The sequence below is a fragment of the Microplitis demolitor genome, chromosome 9 (assembly GCF_026212275.2).
Source record: "Microplitis demolitor isolate Queensland-Clemson2020A chromosome 9, iyMicDemo2.1a, whole genome shotgun sequence".
In the NCBI taxonomy this organism is placed as follows: domain Eukaryota; kingdom Metazoa; phylum Arthropoda; class Insecta; order Hymenoptera; family Braconidae; genus Microplitis; species Microplitis demolitor.
The window spans coordinates 4,815,407-4,828,494 of NC_068553.1; the positions used below are offsets into that span (position 1 = coordinate 4,815,407).

Here is a 13,088-nt window from a genome sequence, read left to right on the forward strand (position 1 = left end):
AAACTTCTGTCATCGAATCTTTTTCCATTTCCTCTAAGATTTTATTACTAACTGTAGCTTCCACCATATCTATATTAAATATCAAATGTTTATATTATGATAGCGATTAATTAATTCCCTGATTAAAAGAAACGATTCAAAATAATTCAAAACGATTTAATCTTAATGCTATATAGATACATATTTATTATTGAGTAAATCGCTTTGTTTAATCAGGATTAGTTCTTATTATTTTATCAATATATTATTACTTTTTTATATCCAATCATTTTTTAATTTTTTTTGTTTTTCTAATCTTTTTTTTTTTTCTTCAATTTTAATTATCAGTTCGCCAAATTCTTCGAATGATAGTAATGTCCTATATAGGGCATCCGTGTATGATATCTATTATTAAAAAATTAGTAGTTAATAGAGTAGTTATTATAATAATATTTAAGATTACAAATAATATTTTAAATGATAGCAACTTTTCTCGCATCCTCGAAAGCTTTCCCAGTGGACTCAGACACGCCTTCATGAAACCCTACATTTTCATGAAATCTTCCAGATTTGAGAAGAACTCTTACCACCGTCGAACACCCAACATAAACAATTTTATTATTTTCATTTACAAAATCTAAATAATAAATTAAAAAATTTTAATTTATAAATAATTTTTAGATGAATAAAAAAAACTATCAATTACAGTTATTTCAAAAGCAAAATATTACCAATTGTTTGATCAATTATTTCATGAGCCCAATTATCTCTACTGAATAATTTATTTGCTTGTTCCAATAAAAATTCTAAGTCATAGTGATTTACCGCCATTTTTTTCAGTTCAAAATTATTATATTGAACCAATATTTTATGTTGATAATACTATATGAATTAGTAAATAAAAATAATTGAAATGTGATAAATAAATTTTATGAAAACGTGAAGTTAGCTAATTAAAGTAATTAAAAAAAAAAAACTGTTTATTTACTAAATTATATTTTCATAACGTCTATCACACATAAAAGAATTAACAAAATAATTTTGTGCATCTGGAAATAATTATAATAAATGAATAAAATCTTATAAAATAAAATTTAAATTTAAAAACTAATTTATTTAAAACAAAATGATGAAGCAATATAATATTGATTTTTCTAAAACCGATCCTTATGGAATTATTTATCCTAGAAAAAAGAGAAGGTAACCATATATATACAATAATAAAATTTATGTTTATATTATGATGTATATTTTACATGTATATATATATATATATATATTGATAAATATATATATATATATATATATATATATATATATATATATATATATATATATATATATATATTTACTTGAATTATTTAGTAAATCTTATTATAATACTAATATATGTATTGTAGAACTTACGTGTGCGAAGCCACGGGTAGCGGCTAGTCTAAAATATAAAATTATTAATTACGATAAGTTATATTGAATTGGTCAATCTTGGTTACCTTAGCATACAAAAATAAAAATTACTATAGATAACTAAGTGAAATCAAGTACTTATCTTTATCTTTTGAATTCAATTTTTTATATAAGTTAATGCACAAAAATTGTTTATAAATAATATAAATGATTATTTATAGGTTATGATCTTCATTTATTTTACATATTGCGTAAGATACGTAATTTTGTCTTTTTAATCCTATATATCATACAATAAATTAAAAAAATTCAAGTAATAAATTAAATAGATTTACATTCTTACTTAGTTACAAATAAGTCAGATTAGACACTCTTATTTTGACTGCTTAATGAAATGTGATAGACGATTCAATTGACAGAAACAATTGATAAATGAAACAAAATCTAATCTAAAAAAAAAAAATATAAAAAACAATTGATACGCGTTATATAAAAACAATTGACGCTAATGGAATAAAAACAATTGATGCCTGTAATTTAACTGTTTTTTTCTTATACTTTTAGAAAAATAATTTATATACCCGAATTCTGATTTATAATTGATTTAAAAAGTAGCCTATATTTTAAGTGACAGCATCTTGTATATGTATAAAAAATTTCATCTCAATCAGATAAGTGGTTGATTAGTTATAAAGGTACAAACCGACAGAGAGACAGACAGACGAAAATTCTAAAAAAGGGTAAATACAGTATGAGTAGGTCATAAAAATGATATTTGACGCATAATTCGAAATAAAATCACCATGTACAGACAGAGCCTATAGATTTATATATTAGTATAGATATAGATAGGGCATTCCACGCCAAATCGGACGGTTTCAAGAATATTATTTTTTAATTTCTGTTATTTTTTGATATTTTTTTAGTACCCATCAAAAAAACTCATCCTCCTAAATTTTGCGATTTGTTTGATCATTGGTTCAAAAGATATGAAATTTTCAAAAAATCTGCTTTTTTCATGGTTTTTTACTCATAACTTTTTTAAAAATATTTTAAATAAAAAAACTCAAAGAATAAAAAAGTTTCGTTATTACATGTACTTTTAGAAAAAAAAAAATACAAATAATTTTTTAGAAAAATTTTCCCGCGTTATTTTTGAGTTTTAAAACTTTTAAGTCGTTTTCTGAAAATCATGCACATTTTGATTCTCCTGAAAATTTGTGTCAACAAACTACTATCTATTTCACAACTTTTCAGATGGTTCTGGTCGTGGGACCTCCGTGGCTACTATTTTTTTTCGATTATTGAAAGTTGACAAAATTTTTTTACCGCTATAAATTATTGTCCGTACCGATGTTACGTCCAGCTCAGATGCTGAACTTTTTATTCTTTTTTTTATGATATTAAATTTTATTTTTTTGTTAAAATTACGTGGCGACCAGATTTTATTATTTTCAAATAACTTTAGAGCGATAAGACATAATGTAGTTGTAAAAAAGCTCTTAAAAATTAGTAAATTTGTTTGCTCTGACGCACGTTGTAATGCTAGAGCAAACAACCAAATGCAGTTTTAATGACCCTCAGGTCACCATAGAAAAAAAGGCCCAAGTGTCACCTGGAAATATTCTTTTTAGAAAGCAATTAAAAAATTATCAACGGAAATGTATTTAAAATATTTAAAAAGAAAAAAAAAAAATTTTAACAGTGACTCATTTTAAATAAATAAAAATTATGTATTTCGTTTGTTTTAAACGAAATACATAATTTTATAAGCCTTATATTTGTAAGTGCACTTTTGTACATAATACTTCGGTGTCCAGGTAAATGTAAAGTAGATACCCAAAGAAATGATATTAATGACACGTTGTCCAGAATATTCAAATGAATAATTTTGAAGGAAATAAATTTTAAATAAACCCGCATGGAAAAGCTATGCATTGTTAAAAGTTTATAAAAAAATATATGGTGAATATGTGATAAATATATAGCGGCAAAAATATCTATATTGAAAAATATATGTTTTTTACATATATTGGATTATATATTTATAATAATATATTTACCCATATGTAATGTTTTTGTATTTTTCTATATATATTATCTCATATAATGCTCAATATATTTTTGTCATATATGGATAGTATATATATCATTTATAAGTATAATATAAAAAACTTGATATATACTTCCATATATTTTGACCCATATAATTAGTGGTATATGGTCTCTATATAATTGATTATACATGAAAGAATTTATATGTTTAAATGTATGGCTCGCAGTATATTGGAATTATATTTTTCCAATATATTAAAATTTATATTTTTCGCAATATATTGAAAATTTTATTTTTTCAATATACTTTTTCAATTTCTACACAATTCCACAAAAAAAAAGTCAAATTTATTATTTTTTTTTTCTTTTCATTGATTTTGTATTTACCGAATAACTAACGCAATAACCTAAGAAAAGTAAAAAAGAGTGTCATATATTTTACAATATACTGGAAACCATATATTTTGCAATATACTAGAAAACATATATAAAAAATACTATATATTAATTAATATAAAAGTCATATATTGGTAAATGTATTGGTAATATATTCTAGCAATATATTTTTATTTAATATATTATCATATATTAATACGGCAAAAATATTAATATTATTTTATATATTTTACAATATATTACATTATAATATTCATATATTTGATCATATATTTTTTTACATATAAAGCTTTTTCATGCAGGAAAGACTTTTAACAAAGAATATTCACATAAATAATATGCAAAATAAATTTTACATAAAGGAAATTCAAATAAACAATTCCTATCAATTAAACAAATAAACTTATAATATTACATTAGTAAATTTATTAGAATGAGTACATTAATCGGCGGGATGCCAATCAATGATGAAATTTATTAAATAAATAAGTAATTTTGGCAATAAACAAAATCATTACAAATAAATTAATAAAATTTAAATAGATAAAAATTAATGCGAATAGATATAAAATTTTATATAAATAAAACAAGTAAATTTATAATTTCTAAATAAGGAAAATTCATAAGAATAGATATCAATTTCTATTATATACACGGAGAGAAAATTATGGTAACTGTTCCTAGTACGTTTATGAAATATCATCACATACCGTTATGGTAATAATTACTTGGGATTATGGGATATAGACCCATACTTTCTGGGAAAAGTTTCCATAAGTATAGGAACAATTCCTACCATTATGGTAACAGTTTCCATATCGCATGTGAAAGAGTCATGGTAATGATTACCATACTCATAGGAATAGTTCCCACAAGCAAATAGTAACCTATCCTATAACCACATTGTAATGGTTCCTAAGTGTGTATGGGAATAAGCCCTATATATTATGGTAAACATAACCATCATATTATGGTAATGGCTACCATAATATTATGGTAATCATTCCCATAATGTATGGAAATTATTACCATGATATTATGGTAACCGTTAACATAATATTATGGTAACGATTACCATAATATAATGGAAATAGTTACCATAATAGTATGGGAATGGTTACCATAATATCATGGGAATGTTAACCATAATATCATGGTAATAATTTCCATAATATTTAGAAAATATAATAATTTTTTTTTTTTTTTTGTAAGAAGCGTTTTTTTTGTATATTACAAAATTTTAAGTATATAAAAAAACGCTTATTACAAAAAAAAATTTATTATAATTTCTAAATATTATGGTAATGATTACCATAATGTATGGGAATTATTACCATAATATTATGGTAACCATTATTATAGTTACATGGTAACGATTACCATGATTCCATAAGAACTATTCCGATACCATATGGGAATTATACCCATAATTAGAGGAATGATTACCATAATATATATGGGTGCCGTTCCTATAATCAACATTCGGAAGAAACCGGTTACCATGCAGTATGGGAACCATTTCCATAATATATTGTAACTGTTACCATAATTTTCTCTCCGTGTAATATTATAAATAAATTAAAATATTGTTATACATAGAATATTTGCATGTGGGTGTATGTGCGTATGTGCACGCACATAGGCCCGCATTCAGGCGTGCCCTTACCACTTTCCCAAAGAAAATCATAGGGAAAGGGAAAGGACCCAAAGGAACTGTGTTCCGATTGGACACAGTTTTCCCCCAAACAATAGACGAAATAGGACAAAGTAAAACACATAAAAAGGGCCGCAAAATCTAAAAAGCTCTCACTTTTTAGGTAGATTTTTTTAAAAATCTAACTATTGTATTTGTCCTCATGGCCGATTTTACAAGGAATTTTGTCATAAACTATCATAATTAGTTGAGAAGAGTTCAAAAATACCACTCGTTGAAAAATTTATATATCCATGTATATATATATATATATATATATAAAATTTTGTAATATACAAAAAAAACGCTTCTTACAAAAAAAAAAAAAAAAAATTATTATATTTTCTAAATATTATGGAAATTATTACCATGATATTATGGTTAACATTCCCATGATATTATGGTAACCATTCCCATACTATTATGGTAACTATTCCCATTATATTATGGTAATCGTTACCATAATATTATGTTAACGGTTACCATAATATCATGGTAATAATTTCCATACATTATGGGAATGATTACCATAATATTATGGTAGCCATTACCATAATATGATGGTTATGTTTACCATAATATATAGGGCTTATTCCCATACACACTTAGGAACCATTACAATGTGGTTATAGGATAGGTTACTATTTGCTTGTGGGAACTATTCCTATGAGTATGGTAATCATTACCATGACTCTTTCACATGCGATATGGAAACTGTTACCATAATGGTAGGAATTGTTCCTATACTTATGGAAACTTTTCCCAGAAAGTATGGGTCTATATCCCATAATCCCAAGTAATTATTACCATAACGGTATGTGATGATATTTCATAAACGTACTAGGAACAGTTACCATAATTTTCTCTCCGTGTATATAATAGAAATTGATATCTATTCTTATGAATTTTCCTTATTTAGAAATTATAAATTTACTTGTTTTATTTATATAAAATTTTATATCTATTCGCATTAATTTTTATCTATTTAAATTTTATTAATTTATTTGTAATGATTTTGTTTATTGCCAAAATTACTTATTTATTTAATAAATTTCATCATTGATTGGCATCCCGCCGATTAATGTACTCATTCTAATAAATTTACTAATGTAATATTATAAGTTTATTTGTTTAATTGATAGGAATTGTTTATTTGAATTTCCTTTATGTAAAATTTATTTTGCATATTATTTATGTGAATATTCTTTGTTAAAAGTCTTTCCTGCATGAAAAAGCTTTATATGTAAAAAAATATATGATCAAATATATGAATATTATAATGTAATATATTGTAAAATATATAAAATAATATTAATATTTTTGCCGTATTAATATATGATAATATATTAAATAAAAATATATTGCTAGAATATATTACCAATACATTTACCAATATATGACTTTTATATTAATTAATATATAGTATTTTTTATATATGTTTTCTAGTATATTGCAAAATATATGGTTTCCAGTATATTGTAAAATATATGACACTCTTTTTTACTTTTCTTAGGTTATTGCGTTAGTTATTCGGTAAATACAAAATCAATGAAAAGAAAAAAAAAATAATAAATTTGACTTTTTTTTTGTGGAATTGTGTAGAAATTGAAAAAGTATATTGAAAAAATAAAATTTTCAATATATTGCGAAAAATATAAATTTTAATATATTGGAAAAATATAATTCCAATATACTGCGAGCCATACATTTAAACATATAAATTCTTTCATGTATAATCAATTATATAGAGACCATATACCACTAATTATATGGGTCAAAATATATGGAAGTATATATCAAGTTTTTTATATTATACTTATAAATGATATATATACTATCCATATATGACAAAAATATATTGAGCATTATATGAGATAATATATATAGAAAAATACAAAAACATTACATATGGGTAAATATATTATTATAAATATATAATCCAATATATGTAAAAAACATATATTTTTCAATATAGATATTTTTGCCGCTATATATTTATCACATATTCACCATATATTTTTTTATAAACTTTTAACAATGCATAGCTTTTCCATGCGGGTTTATTTAAAATTTATTTCCTTCAAAATTATTCATTTGAATATTCTGGACAACGTGTCATTAATATCATTTCTTTGGGTATCTACTTTACATTTACCTGGACACCGAAGTATTATGTACAAAAGTGCACTTACAAATATAAGGCTTATAAAATTATGTATTTCGTTTAAAACAAACGAAATACATAATTTTTATTTATTTAAAATGAGTCACTGTTAAAATTTTTTTTTTTTCTTTTTAAATATTTTAAATACATTTCCGTTGATAATTTTTTAATTGCTTTCTAAAAAGAATATTTCCAGGTGACACTTGGGCCTTTTTTTCTATGGTGACCTGAGGGTCATTAAAACTGCATTTGGTTGTTTGCTCTAGCATTACAACGTGCGTCAGAGCAAACAAATTTACTAATTTTTAAGAGCTTTTTTACAACTACATTATGTCTTATCGCTCTAAAGTTATTTGAAAATAATAAAATCTGGTCGCCACGTAATTTTAACAAAAAAATAAAATTTAATATCATAAAAAAAAGAATAAAAAGTTCAGCATCTGAGCTGGACGTAACATCGGTACGGACAATAATTTATAGCGGTAAAAAAATTTTGTCAACTTTCAATAATCGAAAAAAAATAGTAGCCACGGAGGTCCCACGACCAGAACCATCTGAAAAGTTGTGAAATAGATAGTAGTTTGTTGACACAAATTTTCAGGAGAATCAAAATGTGCATGATTTTCAGAAAACGACTTAAAAGTTTTAAAACTCAAAAATAACGCGGGAAAATTTTTCTAAAAAATTATTTGTATTTTTTTTTTTCTAAAAGTACATGTAATAACGAAACTTTTTTATTCTTTGAGTTTTTTTATTTAAAATATTTTTAAAAAAGTTATGAGTAAAAAACCATGAAAAAAGCAGATTTTTTGAAAATTTCATATCTTTTGAACCAATGATCAAACAAATCGCAAAATTTAGGAGGATGAGTTTTTTTGATGGGTACTAAAAAAATATCAAAAAATAACAGAAATTAAAAAATAATATTCTTGAAACCGTCCGATTTGGCGTGGAATGCCCTATCTATATCTATACTAATATATAAATCTATAGGCTCTGTCTGTACATGGTGATTTTATTTCGAATTATGCGTCAAATATCATTTTTATGACCTACTCATACTGTATTTACCCTTTTTTAGAATTTTCGTCTGTCTGTCTCTCTGTCGGTTTGTACCTTTATAACTAATCAACCACTTATCTGATTGAGATGAAATTTTTTATACATATACAAGATGCTGTCACTTAAAATATAGGCTACTTTTTAAATCAATTATAAATCAGAATTCGGGTATATAAATTATTTTTCTAAAAGTATAAGAAAAAAACAGTTAAATTACAGGCATCAATTGTTTTTATTCCATTAGCGTCAATTGTTTTTATATAACGCGTATCAATTGTTTTTTATATTTTTTTTTTTTAGATTAGATTTTGTTTCATTTATCAATTGTTTCTGTCAATTGAATCGTCTATCACATTTCATTAAGCAGTCAAAATAAGAGTGTCTAATCTGACTTATTTGTAACTAAGTAAGAATGTAAATCTATTTAATTTATTACTTGAATTTTTTTAATTTATTGTATGATATATAGGATTAAAAAGACAAAATTACGTATCTTACGCAATATGTAAAATAAATGAAGATCATAACCTATAAATAATCATTTATATTATTTATAAACAATTTTTGTGCATTAACTTATATAAAAAATTGAATTCAAAAGATAAAGATAAGTACTTGATTTCACTTAGTTATCTATAGTAATTTTTATTTTTGTATGCTAAGGTAACCAAGATTGACCAATTCAATATAACTTATCGTAATTAATAATTTTATATTTTAGACTAGCCGCTACCCGTGGCTTCGCACACGTAAGTTCTACAATACATATATTAGTATTATAATAAGATTTACTAAATAATTCAAGTAAATATATATATATATATATATATATATATATATATATATATATATATATATATATATATATATTTATCAATATATATATATATATATATACATGTAAAATATACATCATAATATAAACATAAATTTTATTATTGTATATATATGGTTACCTTCTCTTTTTTCTAGGATAAATAATTCCATAAGGATCGGTTTTAGAAAAATCAATATTATATTGCTTCATCATTTTGTTTTAAATAAATTAGTTTTTAAATTTAAATTTTATTTTATAAGATTTTATTCATTTATTATAATTATTTCCAGATGCACAAAATTATTTTGTTAATTCTTTTATGTGTGATAGACGTTATGAAAATATAATTTAGTAAATAAACAGTTTTTTTTTTTTAATTACTTTAATTAGCTAACTTCACGTTTTCATAAAATTTATTTATCACATTTCAATTATTTTTATTTACTAATTCATATAGTATTATCAACATAAAATATTGGTTCAATATAATAATTTTGAACTGAAAAAAATGGCGGTAAATCACTATGACTTAGAATTTTTATTGGAACAAGCAAATAAATTATTCAGTAGAGATAATTGGGCTCATGAAATAATTGATCAAACAATTGGTAATATTTTGCTTTTGAAATAACTGTAATTGATAGTTTTTTTTATTCATCTAAAAATTATTTATAAATTAAAATTTTTTAATTTATTATTTAGATTTTGTAAATGAAAATAATAAAATTGTTTATGTTGGGTGTTCGACGGTGGTAAGAGTTCTTCTCAAATCTGGAAGATTTCATGAAAATGTAGGGTTTCATGAAGGCGTGTCTGAGTCCACTGGGAAAGCTTTCGAGGATGCGAGAAAAGTTGCTATCATTTAAAATATTATTTGTAATCTTAAATATTATTATAATAACTACTCTATTAACTACTAATTTTTTAATAATAGATATCATACACGGATGCCCTATATAGGACATTACTATCATTCGAAGAATTTGGCGAACTGATAATTAAAATTGAAGAAAAAAAAAAAAGATTAGAAAAACAAAAAAAATTAAAAAATGATTGGATATAAAAAAGTAATAATATATTGATAAAATAATAAGAACTAATCCTGATTAAACAAAGCGATTTACTCAATAATAAATATGTATCTATATAGCATTAAGATTAAATCGTTTTGAATTATTTTGAATCGTTTCTTTTAATCAGGGAATTAATTAATCGCTATCATAATATAAACATTTGATATTTAATATAGATATGGTGGAAGCTACAGTTAGTAATAAAATCTTAGAGGAAATGGAAAAAGATTCGATGACAGAAGTTTAATTAAAAAATAATTGATTTAATAAGAATTACGTTATGTGATAATTAATTGTTCATAAAAATATTTTAATTGCTATTGACATGATTTTAGTATAATTATAATAATGAGACTGACTATGATGATTATAGGAAACATAATACTTGAAAATGAATCGAAATAAGCTCAAAGAACATAAAATAACATACACATACATACATATGTATATATATATATATATATATATATATATATATATATTTACTTGAATTATTTAGTAAATCTTATTATAATAGTAATATATGTATTGTAGAACTTACGTGTGCGAAGCCACGGGTAGCGGCTAGTATATATATATATATATATATATATATATATATATATGTATGTATTAGGGTGCTCCATTTAAAACGTACATTGTTTTTTTTTTGGCGAACGCAAGAAAATTTTGGTATTTATGTCAAGAGAAAAATTTCAGCTCTTAATTTTAATTTTAAGTACTTTCTATCGAGCATCAAAGTTTTCCCATTTAAAAAGTATATAAATCAAATAACTTTTCTTTAAAATTACTATAACTTAGCCCGATTTTGAGCTATCGTTTTGAAACCAGTTTTTATTTGTAGAATATTTGTTGCTTTTTAAAAGTATGAAAACGGTTCCGGTCTAACTCGATCCACGTCAATTGTATCAGCTCCGAAAAACAATTTTTTACTTTTTAGTAGATTTCATAGAAATCTTTTGCATTCGTCCTCATGCTGGAATTTTCAATAAATTTAGCCATAATCCATCATAATTCATCGAGTAGGTTCCAAAACTATCCTTGGTTCAAAAGTTTATGTATGTATTAAATTAGGGTGGGTCAAAAAAATGAACTATTTTTTTTTTTTTACACATGTCATTGAAAAATGGGTTGCTAGACACCTTAAAAAAATTCTCATCAAATATGAGCACTCAATTTTAATAGGAACATCCTCCGCATCGCAGTTTTTTAATCTTTTCTCAGTCCAATAGAAAAAAAATTCATACCTCATCATTAAATGATTGTAAAAAAAAAATGATCGAAATGAATTTTCTAGGAAATTAAATGTTCTACAAAAAAGGTATCTTATATTTTTTCCGTAAACCTCACCATTCCAATGATATTAACGATTTAAGTTTGATCATTTTAAGACAAAATTCATTATTGTTTATGAATTTTATAACTCGACAGTAAATGACTATTATCGAATGCGCAATGCTAATTTTTGTAGGAAATTAACTGCTTTATAAAAATGGTATCTTATGTTTCGGTAATTAAATTAAGTGTTCATCATCAAACTTTCATGTGTACTTATTTTAAGAGTTTTTGATGAGATAATCGGAAAATTTCGATTTAATTTATGAATTTCATACAAATTTCAGTTTTTGTCATTAATATAAGTATTATTTGACTTTAATTTTCAAAATTTTTGAAAATTTTTTTTCAATAATTTTAAACAGTTATTTTTAATTATTAGAAATCACAATTACGTTTTTTTTTTTCTCGATATTGTCTCCAAAACGGCTTTTAAAATTTTTTCACTATAGCTAGATATTGTCTTAGGAAAAATTTCTACTGTAGAGAATTTTCATTTTGTATTTGATTTCTTATTGCAAGTTGTTAAAGAGCATCTAAAAAATTACCCTACTTACAATAAAAAATTGTTTGAAAATTAATAACTCTGTTGAAAACTAAAATAATAAACTTCTTTATAACTAACTCTAACGGACCCACATTACGGTGAATTTGCCGTAATTTACGGCGAATTCACCGTAATATCAATAATCCACCGTAAAATACGGCAATCCGACGTAAATTACGGTAATTCGGTAATCTACCCGAATTTTTGCGGTAAATGTACCGTAGAATACGGTAAAAATGCCGTATTTTACGGTAAACCCACCGCGATTTACGGTAAAACCAGTATAATTTACCCATTTCCCGTAAATTACGGGTAATCCACCCAAATTTTACGGTAGAGTTATGGTAAAAATACCGCAAATTTACGGTAAATCAGGTCTGCTAGGGAATTGGACATTTTTTTTCTATAAAACTGAAACATATCATAATATATTTATAATGAAAACTTTGCTTTTATTATCAGCAAATAATTAACTAAGCGATAAATTATGTAAAATTTAATTTCTTAAATGTAGACAAGGATACTTACACATAAAAAAGAACTTGAAAAATATTTTGAAG

General features: G+C 23.8%; 2 protein-coding genes and 2 long non-coding RNA genes across 4 annotated transcripts; 2 read left to right on the plus strand and 2 right to left on the minus strand.

The window, feature by feature from the left end:
* Positions 1-304: 304 nt before the first annotated feature.
* On the minus strand, positions 305-1,128 carry LOC128668593 (DNA repair protein RAD52 homolog). The gene is made up of 2 exons (XM_053741864.1): positions 711-1,128; positions 305-616 (listed from the first exon to the last, which is right to left on the minus strand). The coding sequence occupies exons 1-2, from the start codon at positions 808-810 to the stop codon at positions 453-455; spliced, it is 264 nt and encodes an 87-aa protein (XP_053597839.1). The 5' UTR covers positions 811-1,128; the 3' UTR covers positions 305-452.
* Positions 1,129-1,575: 447 nt separating this feature from the next.
* Positions 1,576-2,119, minus strand: LOC128668594 (uncharacterized). The gene is made up of 3 exons (XR_008404229.1): positions 1,968-2,119; positions 1,730-1,835; positions 1,576-1,666 (listed from the first exon to the last, which is right to left on the minus strand). It is a non-coding gene; the product is annotated as an uncharacterized LOC128668594 (long non-coding RNA).
* A 6,653-nt stretch (positions 2,120-8,772) lies between these two features.
* Positions 8,773-9,316, plus strand: LOC128668595 (uncharacterized). The gene is made up of 3 exons (XR_008404230.1): positions 8,773-8,924; positions 9,057-9,162; positions 9,226-9,316. It is a non-coding gene; the product is annotated as an uncharacterized LOC128668595 (long non-coding RNA).
* Positions 9,317-9,763: 447 nt separating this feature from the next.
* LOC128668596 (DNA repair protein RAD52 homolog) lies at positions 9,764-10,587 on the plus strand. The gene is made up of 2 exons (XM_053741865.1): positions 9,764-10,181; positions 10,276-10,587. The coding sequence occupies exons 1-2, from the start codon at positions 10,082-10,084 to the stop codon at positions 10,437-10,439; spliced, it is 264 nt and encodes an 87-aa protein (XP_053597840.1). The 5' UTR covers positions 9,764-10,081; the 3' UTR covers positions 10,440-10,587.
* Positions 10,588-13,088: the final 2,501 nt, after the last annotated feature.